The sequence below is a fragment of the Bidens hawaiensis genome, unplaced genomic scaffold (assembly GCF_021521415.1).
Source record: "Bidens hawaiensis isolate Kalapana, Puna unplaced genomic scaffold, B.hawaiensis_p1.1 tig00040815_1, whole genome shotgun sequence".
In the NCBI taxonomy this organism is placed as follows: Eukaryota; Viridiplantae; Streptophyta; class Magnoliopsida; order Asterales; family Asteraceae; genus Bidens; species Bidens hawaiensis.
In genome coordinates, this window is record NW_027497227.1 from 88943 (window position 1) to 103453 (window position 14511).

The 14511-nt window shown below is 34.9% G+C and overlaps 1 protein-coding gene across 1 annotated transcript; it reads right to left on the minus strand.

Moving 5' to 3' along the window:
* Nucleotides 1-2224: 2224 nt before the first annotated feature.
* LOC143592463 (casein kinase 1-like protein 2) lies at nt 2225-8296 on the minus strand. The gene is made up of 14 exons (XM_077072374.1): nt 8221-8296; nt 8114-8154; nt 5992-6061; nt 5524-5672; nt 5353-5448; nt 5182-5252; nt 4644-4705; nt 4505-4568; nt 4321-4405; nt 4096-4222; nt 3276-3358; nt 3088-3151; nt 2618-2754; nt 2225-2532 (listed from the first exon to the last, which is right to left on the minus strand). The coding sequence occupies exons 1-14, from the start codon at nt 8294-8296 to the stop codon at nt 2290-2292; spliced, it is 1368 nt and encodes a 455-aa protein (XP_076928489.1). The 3' UTR covers nt 2225-2289.
* Between the last annotated feature and the right edge of the window lie 6215 nt (nt 8297-14511).

Sequence of the window (14511 nt, forward strand, 5' to 3'; positions counted from 1 at the left end):
TTTAATCAAACATCTTTATTAAATATTGTATTTAAATACAACATCATCACCTATCCAACGAAATATGCCAATTTAAATGGTTAAATTTATATAATGCAGTAATAGTTTAATGAAAAGGGCCCATTTAGGGATGACATTGAAATCCGAATCTGATGGGAAAACCTGAAACCCGATATAATTAGGACAAGTAATACCTGACCCATTAGGGTCTGTGATTAGTTTTGAAAATTTTTGTAGGTTTGGGACGGGTTTGGGAGTTGTAATATACCCGATCACCTGACCTAATCACTCGATAACATTGACCAATTTACCTGATTATATACCCGATGTACCCGACATAACTTTTTATATATTATATATGTAGTATGATCTAAATACTTAAAATATATTATTTGTCGAAAATTGTTTATAACAATTATTTGAGATATTTTATTTTTATGATAATCATTGTTTGTAATAAACTGCTTATATTTTGTCAAAGCTCGATAGAAACCCGAAGGGTTTTGGGCCGGGTATACCCGACGGGTACTTCAACAAAACCAATAGGAAATCCGGTGGGAAAACCCGAAACCCGACGAATAATTACCCGATTAAAACATGACGGATTTGAGATGGGCTTTCATAATCAGATATGGATTTAAGAATACCTAAACTCGACGTACTGTCATCCCTATCCCTAGGCCAATTTAAAGAATTTGATTCATATATGATAGTAATATTATAATGAAACAAGCCAAAATGAGGTTCCAAAAACTTTGGCATTTACCAATTAACACTACCAAGTTGGCATGCAACTTTTGAATTTAAAATACAATTGCCACCTCATTATAATCCACCCAATTTGACTTTAAAACCTCAGTTTATAGTTTGTGAACTATTATATATCTTTAAACTTTCCATTGTCACAATATAACACATCTTTGAAGTGATTGCTTTGTTATATTGGCAACTATGGAGAAATACAGATCTCAGTCGTGTCGGGTTGATGGGTTAGCTGATAGTGATGAAGTGTTTCCTAGCAACATGAAGAATTTGAGGAGTTACACGACATGGGGCCGAGACTTGGAGAAACCGAGCTCAAAATATAGGGAGTCGCAAAGGAAGAAGAGGGTTGCGGGCTATAAAGTTTACTCTATGGAGAGTAAAATGAAGGGGTCTTTCAAGAAGAGTTTCGGGTGGGTCAAACAACTTCTATATGGCTATAGGTGAATTCGTCGATCTCTTTCTTAATGCTTCGAAAGAAAGACTCGAACATTGTGATCTTGTATGATAATGCATGGTTTCTTTTTCTTGTTTTTTGCAATGATTTGTTATGTTTTATGATGAAAAAAGATGCATTATTATAATATTTGAAACCTGAAATTGGATGTCATAGCAATATATAATCAGTTTCCTCGTTTTACACTTTTAGTTGAAATATGCCGTGACGAGTTTAGTTAACTTCATGAGAAGACGTTTATCGGGTATAGCTTATCTTTAACTATACCATTTTACATGGTTTTGACGACTTATAAGGGGTCGGTGGGTAGGGACTAGAGAATAATCGGGATTAATTGATATTAATCGTGGTTAATCGAATCAGAATTTAATGTATAATTTTCACTTTTATACATACAGAAAAGAAACACGATATAGTTTGACAAAAAATTGGGTAAGGGTTGACAATTCAACATGTCTATCTTGTTCAGTAAACATGTGTCTAGGTTGGACTATGTTGGACGGGTCAATATAAAACCAATCTCAAGTATAAAATTACGAAAACTATAAATAGAAGAGAAAAAATGGATTGTGCGGTTAAATAACCATATTATAACATTATGTATCACTCATTGCAAGACCCACCACTAATACACGGGTCGGCCGTCCTCTGTTAAAAAACTAGTATTATATAAGTGTTAAAATCTCAACCGACCCTATAAAATTTTGACACCTACCCCTAAAATAATTTTTTGGGTGCGCCACAGAATTTATTGAATTTAGAGTTAAAGCAATTCTACAAATACTTATACAATTCTGTCAATTTTATACATTTACATATGTAAAAGAAAATCAAGAAAACTTTAAGTTGTGTTTTTTTTCTATGAAATTATTTTAAACCTAGGCTTTTATAATCAATCCAAACAAAATAAAATAAAATATGGGAGAAAAAAGGATGATAAGTAACACAACAAAACCATACAAAGTTAATATCCACAACATATCATATAATCTTTTAACATTCATGATTGTTATTGCATCAACTGAAACCTTCAATTTTAAAAAACAAATTTACATCCAAACCCTTTCCCATTATGATTCAAACCGCAGACCCTCGATACCCTTGAGAGTTGACTCGAAGATCTTTATGTTACTTGACCGTTTCTGGTCTGAAGATACAACCAGTGAGCTCCTTTGACCAGTGTTTCCGGCCCTGCGAAGGGCACCAGCGCTTGCATCTGTGACCCGCCCGAATGATGGCTCGGTTTCACGGCTACTAGACACACCGAGCCTCCTTGAAGATCCACTTGATTGCAGGATATTATTATTCGATAACTGCATAGCGTTTGTATGTATTTGTTTGATAATGGTTAAATGGATGATATGTTTATTAAAATATCATTACTCGAAAACTGCATACCTCTCGACTCAAGGATGGATCAGTGCCAGCTGGATTTTTCTGTTTGGATAAATTCCCGGAATTAACAGGCATCCCGATGTTTCTAGACCGAGAGGGATTTGTAGGGGACCAACCGAGTGGCCTACCTTCTTCAGCACCTGCAGGATACCAACATTTTTGGGCTCTGATTTCAACAAATAATCATGATAAGGGTATTTTCGTCATTTCACAGACCACGGGGGGCAAAAGGGTAACCAAATACTAAAAATAGGGACTACTAGTGTAACTAGCAAAGCTAAGGGACCAAATCCGTAGCTTTTGGTATACTATCGGGGCAAAATTGTAATTAACTTGACATTTGAAATATAGATTTAGCTTTTATAATAATCATTTAAGGAGGTAGTAAACGCTCGAGTGTTTGATCACAACTGACCCGATCAGAAGCTTTGGAAACAATTATTTAACCTAGACTTAAGACCAGTGCAACTCACCTGATGGTCTATTCGGTTTGGCAGCCACAGGAGGCATACCAGAACTAGTTCCAGCACCAGTAGCCTGACAAGTGACAAGAACACAGTTATTCAACAATAATGGCTATTCAAAATAATAATAATAATAATAATAATAATAATAATAATAATAATAACGGACTTCCTCGACACATGAGCAACAAACTTACAAGAGCATGGGGCGGAGGATTCACAAGTTGTGATTGCTGATACTTCAAAATAGTCCAATCAAAGACATAATCAAACTGAAAACCTGAAAAAACAATTCGAACAAATATTAATTGTAAAAATACCATATACCCAGTTTGTCACAAATTAAATGCAACATTATCATCATCATCATCATCTTCTTCATCATCATCGTACTCAGTAATCCCGCCAATAGCAAAGCTATGGTAGGGTCTGAGGGGTGTAAGATGTGGAAAACCTTACCTCTACCCCGTAGGAATAGAGAGGCTGTTTCCAGTGAGACCCCCGGCTCGATAAACGCAACATTAGTTCCCCCAAAATAAAGGCAACAAAATCTTTTGAAGAAATTTACCTTCCCCATAAATAACCGTTAAAAATTATTGGTAACTTTCACTTTGCCCCACGTGTTTTTTAAAAAAAATTCAGGTGCATTGTGAAAGTGATTAATTATATGATATCAAATAATCAGAAACAAATCAGATGTTGGATATATTTTGATAATTGAAGGATTTAATAAATAAAAGGACCAAAATAACATCTTTTATAAAAATGGAAATGAAATAAGAGTGGAAACTTCTATATTTATGTTAAAAAGATAAGGTAGATATCTATGTTATCACTAGCAAAACAGTTTTGTTGCAGCTGGTATAGAACTACTTATTATCCAAAAATGGTATATAATCCTAATAAATAGATAAATCAGAAACAGAATCTGTTTATCCAAATATCAAGAGTAATTCAGATATTTTAACTACGAAACACAAAGTAAAACAAAATAATAAGTTAAGTGGAGCAACTGACCTTCTCGAATGAAAAGATCACGAAAGATCCTCTTCAAATAAGCATAATCCGGTTTATCATCAAACCTTAACGAACGACAATAATGGAAATAGGATGCAAATTCTGAAGGGTATCCCCGACACAACGACTGCAGAAAAAAAGAAGAAAGAAACTTAGTAAAATTCATGTAACATAAAGCAATTGGCAGCCGAAAACATCATGAAACGGAAAAATAAGATTATTTACCTCAATAGAGGTGGAAACCTTCTTTTCACTGATTCTTTCATATTTCTGTTTCTTGTTTCCCGCTTTTAGTCCTTGCCATGGAAGGCTACAAAGTACAAAATATGTAGTCACAGTCAATAATATTATAATCATGCATCCATAACTAAACACAAAAAGGTACTAAATTGGGGTTAAATATGTTTACCTTCCTCTTAAGAAGTACATGAGAACGTAACCAAGTGATTCCAAATCATCTCTTCGGCTTTGTTCTGATTAATAGAGGCATTAAAATGTTAGAATGATATAATGTTGTTTAATATGGTTTTGAATAATTTGATGCTTACCGATTCCAAGGTGAGTATTCATGCTAGCATACCTTGCTGTCCCTGTCAAATTCTTGTTCTCTCTGTATATTTCACATAAAAAAGAGCATGATATCTTATGCTTGGAAAAATAAAGGCAATGACATAATGACTCCATTGGTGGCAAAATGGTAAAAATACGTAAATTTTATCTGCGTGTTGAAACGGATCAACCCACAAACACTTTTTGTCTTAAATAATTTCTTTTAAATAAGTAATGTAGTAGGCAAAGTGGCAAACCATATATGATTACAAGAAATATATTAATCTAGATTTTTAAATAAAGCAATTTAATAAATTTTGTATTTCAAAAAAAGTGAAAAACATCTCATCTCCACATAATATATAACAAAATGGGTAGGTACTAGGTTGAGTACCATCTAATAAGGGCCAAGTTGGGTTGGCCAGTCAACACCTTTTCATAAACTTTCTTATAAACAATTTTTGTATTATATAAAATAACAAAAAAAAAACTATACCATTAAATCATAATCTAATTTTTTTTTTAAAACCCGCTTACCTATAAGGAATGTGTTGATGAGTAGTAGAGTCCCTATATTTCTTGGCTAGCCCAAAATCAATAGCATACACCTGTAATGTGTAGATATATATAAAAAAGCAATAAATATTAGAGCGAAATATGCAAATATATATAATACAGTAGATACATTAATAAATTATAAAGCGAAACCTGATTAGCACGCCTGCCTAAACCCATCAGGAAGTTATCTGGTTTAATATCCCGGTGCAGAAATGATTTAATGTGAATAAACTCAACACGATTTATCTGCAGCAAGTATGATCAAGTTAATAACAAAGTAAATATGAAATAATAAAATAATCAATATATTACAAGGTGTACCATTTGATCAGCAAGCATAAGAACAGTCTTCAAAGACAGCTTCCTACTACAGAAATTAAACAAATCCTCGAGACTCGGGCCCAATAAATCCATCACCAGAACATTGTAATCTCCTTCGACTCCGTACCATCTCACATTCGGGATTCCAGCTGGCAAATTGGCAACCCAAATAGCAGTAAGTAACTAAGTATAACCGAAACATTATCAAGATGGTGGTAAAATGGGTGGTAGAGCAGGCTCAGTAACGGTTAAAACTTGACCCATTTATTAAAATAAGATTTTTTTTTCAAAAAGTAACGGTAAGAGACTTGAGCATTATTATACATGTTGGGTGACTTTAACCCATTTGACTCGTTCTCTTTTTGCTAAATTTTGTCATTTGAGCCGTTAGAAATAAACCACAACCCAAACTGGCCCGTTTATTAGTAAATGAGGCAAAATTAACACATCTATATTATCATAACATACTTCCTCCTTGTAGTATCTTGTACAATCTTGATTCATATTGCAATTGTGGATGCTTTGTTTTGGCGCTTTCCTGAAAAAAAAAAGAATAAAACAATTAAGTTAAAGAAAATCACTCCCCTTAATAAAATTGTAATAATGGAAGTCCATAAATTAAAGATTACTAACGATCTTGTACTAACTTTAAATGGCAACAAAATCAGTATGCACGTGAGACTAACAAACCAATTAACATAATTAGTAAAGAACAAGCACAAATCTGGTATAATGTTCCAACTCAAATATGCACGCGAGGTTAATAGTGTTATGCGAACACTAATAACCAATAACTTCATTGCGAATATTAAAGAGGTATATAAACATATCCATATACGTACACAAAATAACATGTATGTACACATAGTCTTTATTTCCAATATATCAATATGTAATATAACACATGAACTTTATTCTACTCTACATTTATAAATACGCAAAGTCCATACACAGGTTTCAGAATAACTTCAATGCATACATGCTATACCTTGCACAACCCATTGGCGACAACCTTCCAAATTTCACGGATTTCGTTATTCTTGGAAAACATTTACAAATAATAATAAAACTAATTATCACGTTCTATAGTTCTACCAAGTTTTTCATCAAGCCCGATGAATCCCATCAAACAAACTGTTCAATCATGCATAACTGTTTACACATTGTGAAGCTTTTCTATTATTTTATAATTAAACTGCTTGATAATTGTTAATACATCCTGAAACATTTCTATGCTTATTACATTGCATATATTGACAAGATATATAAAAATATCAATATAACACAAAAAAATACATGTATGAAGATATATCTAGTATGCATATATCGTCTTTTTTGCCAATAAAAATATCAATTATTTGATTAAAATTTTAACTTAATTGCACCAGCAAAACAGTAGGCTGCGACATTTTCAAATACGCAAAGTCCATAAATGCGTTTTAGAATATTTCCATGCATACGTGCTAATACCTCACACAATCTATTCGCTGCAACTTTCCAAGTTTCGCAGATTTCATAGCAAACGTCAACAAATAATGATAATAATAATCCCACTTATCATGTTCTATCAAGTTTTCCACCAAGCCTGGTGACTCCCAACAAACAAACTGTTTAACCATGCATAACTATTACACATCCTGAAAATCTAAAACTTTTCTATTACATTGATATTAGCCTAATTTGTGTTTAATTATACATCACAAATTCACAATGGTTATACACATCCATATAAGAATCTGCATTTCCAGCTATGATTATTCTGCAATTTATAACTACACTATAATTAATAATTTCTTATTCATGGTTAAATATTTTGACCCAAACACTCAAAACACCCACTAATTGTAAAGCTTTAGGCCTTTGGTGAAACAACTAGGGGTGCAAATGAGCTGAGCCGCTTGCGAGCTACTCGAGCTCGAATCAATAAAAAGCTCGAAACGAGCCAAGCTTTTTAGAGCTCAAACCGAGCCTGAACCTCAAATACAACTTGTCTAGTTATCGGGCCCGAGCTCAAGCCTTGTAAGGGAAGCTCATTTAGGCTCGTCAAGTCTCAAATGAAGCTCATTTAGCTATCGATCCCGAGCTCAAGCCATGCACGGGAAGTTCGTCTAGGCTCATTGAAGCTTCACGAGCCTTGTGTGTTTTCAAGTTTGACCTCTTTTAGAATTCTATTTATTCGTTTTATGTTACCCAGTCGAGCTCGAGCTGAGATTTGGCTCGTTTAAGGTTTACTCAAAATATAAAAAAAATAATTAAAAAGATATATAAATTATTTAACAAACAATACAGAAAGTTGACCCGAGCCAAGCATGAGCCGAACCCGAGTTTGCCAAAACAACTCAGAGCCGAGCTTGAGCTTTATAAAAAGAGCTCGAAACAAGCAGAGCTTGAGCTCAACCTTCGTTAGGTCAAAACGAGACGAGCTCGAGCACGGTTCGTCTCGTTTACACCCCTAGAAAAAACCCTATGCGTATAACCCAATAACAGCAATTAATCAAACACATTAAATCACCAATTATAAAACAATAATTAAGTAATCAAATTACTAATCTTTATATATATATATATATATATATATATATATACTCACAAACTTGATTGCAACTTCTTCATTGGTCTGAATATTAGTACCTGCAAAAGTAACCAAATTCATCATCAATTATCAATTAATAATAATATTAATTAAACTAAACGAACCAAGATAGATCTCTCCAAATGAGCCACTGCCGATCTTTTTCCCTAATCGAAACTTATTCGCTACATGCGGCTCCATCAGATTATAAATTAAAACCCTAATTTAACACAAGCTGATTGATTTGATGAGAATTGATCGATCGATGTGACACGTCAGCCAGCACCGACGGCTGCCATGGAGAGTGAAGTTATTATTATTAAAGGTTCGAAACGACGTCGGTGAATGAGAGAGATTAATGAAGAAAGGATTTATGGGAGATAAAGAGAACGAGAAAGAAGAGGCATCGTGATGACGTCACACACTCAGTCTCTCACACACATACGATGATGAGACTCGTTCTCATACTCTTGTGTTTTGTGTGAATCAAGACTGCCTTTTATTTTATTTGACCCGACCCGACCCGACCCGACCCGGGGTACTCACATGATGACTCCCAACTCATTTCCAACCCTATATCAATATATATCATATAATTACACTAAAAATCACTGTTTTTTCTCTCTCATGTTTAATTAAATAATACTTTTTTATACCTTTATCATTATATTTTTTCTTTCCTCCACTCACAACTATTTTTAAAAAATATTAAAAAATTATACAGTATGAACAGTGGAACCTCAAATTTAACTTTTCCCTGTAACATTTTCTCTCCCCTCTACTCACAATCACTCATAACCATACTATATAATTTACAAATCCCCCTCACATATTTTAAAGGAATGGGCTGAGAATGCTCTACAAGGCTAATGGTAGTTAATTAAGTTAGTTTTGTGAACTATCAAGTTGTTTATTGTTTAGTTTTTACTCTAGCTGAAAGCTCAGACTTGTGCACTTAAAGACTATGCGTTGTGGCAAGCGAGCAACCGGCTTCGGTGAGTGGCGCGAGCCACGTCGGCCACGAACACCACAACGCCCTCGCTTCACCACTCGCCACGAGCGGGCGCCGCGACCCTGGGCGAGCGTGCTCGCTTGGTCTAAAGGAAGAAAATTGATGGGTTGACTCACGGGTGGATGAATTCAGCGGGCTGCGAACGACAAATGGGTGAATTTACCGATGGCGTGACCGACAAGGGTTGAAGGGTTGGCTCCAGTCAGCGCCACATGGCACAATATGATTGGGTGAATTCATACGCTGGATTCAACGACAAGACATAGTCTAATCGTAGTTTTTATGCACGTTAACAGTCGTCACAAAATCAGCGCACCAATTGCGTAAAAGTTTATGATTGACTTTGCTATAATGACAGCTGCCAGATCTTTAACCTTTTTTTAAAATGTTTTTGGTGATGAATGATAATAGTGGCATTTGGTTCTTTATTTTGGTGTGTGTTTAGACTTGCTTTGTCTAATTTGGAAACGAAAACGTTGAGAAAAATATAAACACTAGGATATTGCATACCAAACATTAAAAATGTGTCATTTGTTTAATAGATATACTTAGGTGGACAGGGCACTACCGTGATGAAACCGAGTGATTAAGTGATGATCACCGAACAAATGTCGTAAGCCCCCCTATCACGACGTGATAGGTTTTTTCATGTTAGCCATAACAGTCTTGATGGATGAGAAAGGTGGGGAATAAGAGATGTGCCGCGATACGGTTAGTCATTGATGGAAGAAGTGCAAGAATTTGTAAGAAGTAGGGATCGTGATGAGCTTAAACCACCGCAATAATTTGATCACTCAGGGGTTCAAATGATGGAAATTAGGGATGAGCTAGGCACCGTACCGGTACCGAAAATCCCGATCCCAGAAATTACAAATTCTTGGTACCAGTACGGTACCGGCATTGAAGGTAAAGGTTCGGGAAATACCGGTACCATATTGTACCGCTCCCGAGACTCAAAACTTTGGTACCGATTCGGTACCGACAGTACCAAATCGGTACCGATTTTGTTAAAAACACAATCTGATTTCTTTATTCCAGCAAACAATTAATTGTTGCAAATACGTTCAAATCAAAATTACGATTACAGATAAACCCTAAATGTTCTAATTAATCGAACAAAGATTAACAAACACATTAAGAATCGGCAAATAATAACTACAAGATTTAAACTATGAAGAACAATTACAAAATTACCTGCAACAGATTGTTGCAAGCCGATTCAAGAATCCAAATTGCACCAGAAAACTTTTATGGTGTGTGTATTATTATTATTATCTTGAATCTCTCTCCAAAAGTTAGATAATCTGCATTATATGTATGCTTTAGTTGACTAGTCCAATCTTCCAGAAGCTGCTACAATTAGTCCCTTCAATTTACAGCAAAGCCCTTTTCCACCAGAAATATTGCTCTTTGCACCATCCAAGTATGCAGCCACATACATATACAAAATAAACAAAAACAAGAAATTATAACATCAATTATAACAACTAAAATATAATTGAACCAACTAACCTGAATCCTTTTATGATGCAAGATTGAAATGAAACCTTTTTTATATCTTTCAACACCCCCTCTCAGTTCGAACTTGCACAAGGATCAACAAGACTCAATAATCCACATAAATATTCATGTTGAGCAACACCAAGTCCTTTAGTGAACAAATCAGCAGGTTGATCCAAAGAATCAACCTTAACAACTTTAATCAACCCTTCTATAATCTTATCCCTCACTGTATGCAAATCAATCTCGAAATGCTAGTTCTGTCATGAAAGACAGGATTTGCGGAAATTAAAATAGCAGCTGAGTTATCACAGCCCATTTCAACTGGTAAACTAACATTTACTTTTAAGTCACTTAACAGTTTTACCAACCATACAACTTCATAACAAGTGGCAGCAAGTGCTCTATACTTTGCCTCTGCAGAAGATCTGGAAACTGTAGGCTGCTTCTTGCTTTTCCAAGAAACTAAAGAGTTTCCTAGAAACACACAATAGCGCGTAATACATCTCCTAGTAGCCAAACACTTACCCCAGTCAGCATCTGAGTATGCTTTGAGTTCTAGAGAGCTACTAGCACTTATAAAGTTCCCCTTTGCATGGGCCTTTTTTAAATACCTTAGTAACCTTATAGCAACCTTTAAATGTGAGCTTAAAGGAGAATGCATGAACTGACTCAGACAACTGACAGTGTATGAAATATCTGGCCTGGTTAATGTTAGATATATTAATTTACCAATTAATTTTTGATAAGAATTTACATCTGATAACTCATACTCCGAGCTGTCAGAATTAGCCTTATCGGTAACCACTAAATTCTGCTCAATTGGATTTCCAATAGGTTTAGAACCAATCAAACCAAATTCATCTAACAAATCAAGGCAATACTTCCTTTGAGACAAGACAATCCCATTAGTTTTATAAAACACTTCAATACCCAAAAAATATGTTAGTTTTCCAAGATCTTTGATTCTGAAATTGGAACTCAACCAATCCTTTGTACTTTGAAGTTCTAAATCATTGTTCCCAGTAAGAACAATGTCATCTACATATACTAACAAAACAGTTATATTTTTTCCATCACTTTTAACAAACAAAGAGTAATCGCTCTTACTTTGTTTAAACCCATTTTCAATCAAAGTATTAGTTTATTTGGCATTTCACATCCTAGGAGCTTGTTTAAGTCCGTATAAGGATTTAACCAACTTACAAACACACTTACTCTTAGGATCATGAAATCCCTCTGGAGGTGTCATATACACTTCTTCATTTAATGACCCATATAAAAAAGCATTATTAACATCAAGTTGGAATAATGGCCACTTACTTCTAACAGCTAAAGTAAGCACCGTTCTAACTGTAACCATTTTCACCACAGGCGAAAAGGTTTCATCAAAATCTAACCCTTCTTTCTGACTAAACCCCTTCGCAACTAGTCTTGCTTTATATCTTTCTATAGTACAATCGGACTTATATTTGATTTTATATATCCACTTACATCCAACTGGTTTTCTGCCATTGGGAAGCTCTGTCATAACCCATGTTCCATTTCTTAACAAAGCTTCCATTTCTTCACTCATGGCAGTAACCCAGTTGGGGTTAGAGGATGCCTCTTTATAAGTCTTAGGCTCTAGATTTTTATTGAGAGCAGATGCAAAGGAGATATACTCAGAAGAAAGATTTGAATAGTTAACAACGCTATGCATACAATATTTAACTTTACCGCTAACAATGAAGTCATCAAATTTCCTAGGAACAGTAGTCTTTTGATGTGTTGTAAAACACACGTATTTTCCGCACGTTTTATCTACGTATTATATTATATTTTATAAATTTTAACTCGTTTTAGATAGCTTTTACATATTAATCTTTATTTTGTAGGCTATGGGTGAAAGATTGAAGAAACCGAGCTTTTCGAGGAGTTCACGGCCCTTTTACGCATACAATTTCAAGACAAGACTCAAAGCCCGGCCCGTGTACATCATGAAAAAGCCCAAGTATTATAACATAAAAAAAATTAAAAAAACCCTAAAGACAGCAGTAGCTGCGATCGGCCAGCAGCAGGGAGAAGGAAAGAAAGAAATCTTTTTTCGGCTAGGGTTTGGCAGTTGTGGCGGCTAGGGAAGGAAGAAGACACAAGAATCAAGCCTCGGGATCATTCACCATCAGTTTTTACAGCCACGAGCAGCCCATAAACATCCATATCCTTACATCTTTTTCATTGTTCATATACTTTGATTTACTTGTTCAGTTGATTAATAGTTTTGCAATTACTTGAGATATTGACTTGTTATTGATTAGTATTGATTATTGAATGTTTGAATTGATGTTTAAGATGAGTTTATTAATGGTTTTATTAAATGTTCATGGCTGTCCAACTATGATTCTCGGCTAAACTTGTTAGTTCTACCTAGGGATGATGTTAATTGTTAGGTTTTGATAGGTTTTATGGATTGTTTGATTGATAGACCTTAATTGCTATTGTAAAGTTTGATTTAGACATGAAATAGGTTGTGTTTAAGGGCTGGAAAAATATTGGTTAATTTATTGCATAAACCCCGTGTGTTGATTGATTAGTTTTGTATTGATTGATCGGTGCATTGTTTGATTCTAGACTTGGTGTTTAGGGTTTGTTTGCGGTAGGAACAACCGTAGGGTTTTTTGCATGATTATTTGGTTAAAGTACAGCGGTTAGACACTTTCTTTGAGACCGAGAGGTGATAAGAAGTAGGGTCATCTCATTGCCTTTATATGCTAGAATAAGGATTGCGCGAGAGCGAGTTCGTTTCTTGTCAGGTTTAGGTGTTTTGAGTGACTAGTTGATCTATTTTGGTTTAAGTTGAATTGTTCCTCTATCCTTGGTTGTGTAGTATTCATTTCCATTAGGGTCGAGTGTTGGTGAGACCGAGAGGTGATCTAGCATTAGAACACGTTAGCAATCATTTCCCGGTTTGGTCGTTTTAGCCGATTTTGAGTAGTTAGGGTTTATTGAGTGAGGCCGAGAGGTAATCCAGTGAGCCCGAGTGATCCTTAGTCTTGTCATCTTTAGGGACCAGTGTCTTGAAGTCATCCAATCCATTAGCTTGTCAGGCCTACAATTTGATTCAGACCTAGGTAGACGTTTTTTCTCCATCCTAAGTTAATACAGTTAGTTCCCCGTTAAGTTTTCTATTTTTGGTAAGTTTTATCAGTCAGTTAGGTTAGTTCAGTTAAGTAATTAGAAATCAAAAATCAATATAATATTATTCTAAGGTAGGTCTCGTCTAGGGTTAGTAATCGTTAGCGTCTTACGTGTCCACGTGTTCGATACTCGGACTTTCTAGGTCTATACTACTTGCGATCGGTACACTTTCCGGTTGTGTGTAGTTTTAGGATTTTTGTTTTAATATTAAAGCTTAGCTGTGAGGGTCATTATTATAGGGTTATTAGACACACATCATCTTTCTACTAGATCTCCAAATATGAACAGGTTCAGAAGTATAATCCTCATTACCCTCAGAACTTAATGGATTATCATAAGTAGGTCCTAAGTTGTTATCTCTACCGACATCATTCACAGTAGTCAAATTCCCTAGATCGGCATCTTTACCAGCATTGTTATCTGAGTTGCTGGCTAAGTCACCATGATCTTGAGTATCTCTGACTGGAACATCATCAGCAGATTTATCATCCTTAAACCTACTTCTATTGCTATGTACCTCCTTGTCATCATAGGGTGAGTTGGCTATCTCAGCTTCATTTAGCAAGAAAAAATTATAAAACTCTTCGGAAGTCATAAAGTATTGATGATCAACATTTTTTACTTCATGATTAGTTCTAAAAGGAAAAATATTTTCATAAAAAATAACATCTCTTGAAAACAAATACCATCTAGTTTCTAGATTCCACATTTTATAACCTTTTTTCTG

Excerpts from the sequence above, each read along its gene's own strand:
- LOC143592463 (XM_077072374.1), bottom strand. The coding sequence starts at position 8,296 with ATGGAGCCGCATGTAGCGAATAAGTTTCGATTAGGGAAAAAGATCGGC. Across the intron at positions 4,406-4,504 it reads ATGTACTTCTTAAGAGGAAG|CCTTCCATGGCAAGGACTAA; the intron begins GTAAACATATTT and ends TGTACTTTGTAG. Across the intron at positions 3,152-3,275 it reads ATCCTCCGCCCCATGCTCTT|GCTACTGGTGCTGGAACTAG; the intron begins GTAAGTTTGTTG and ends GTCACTTGTCAG.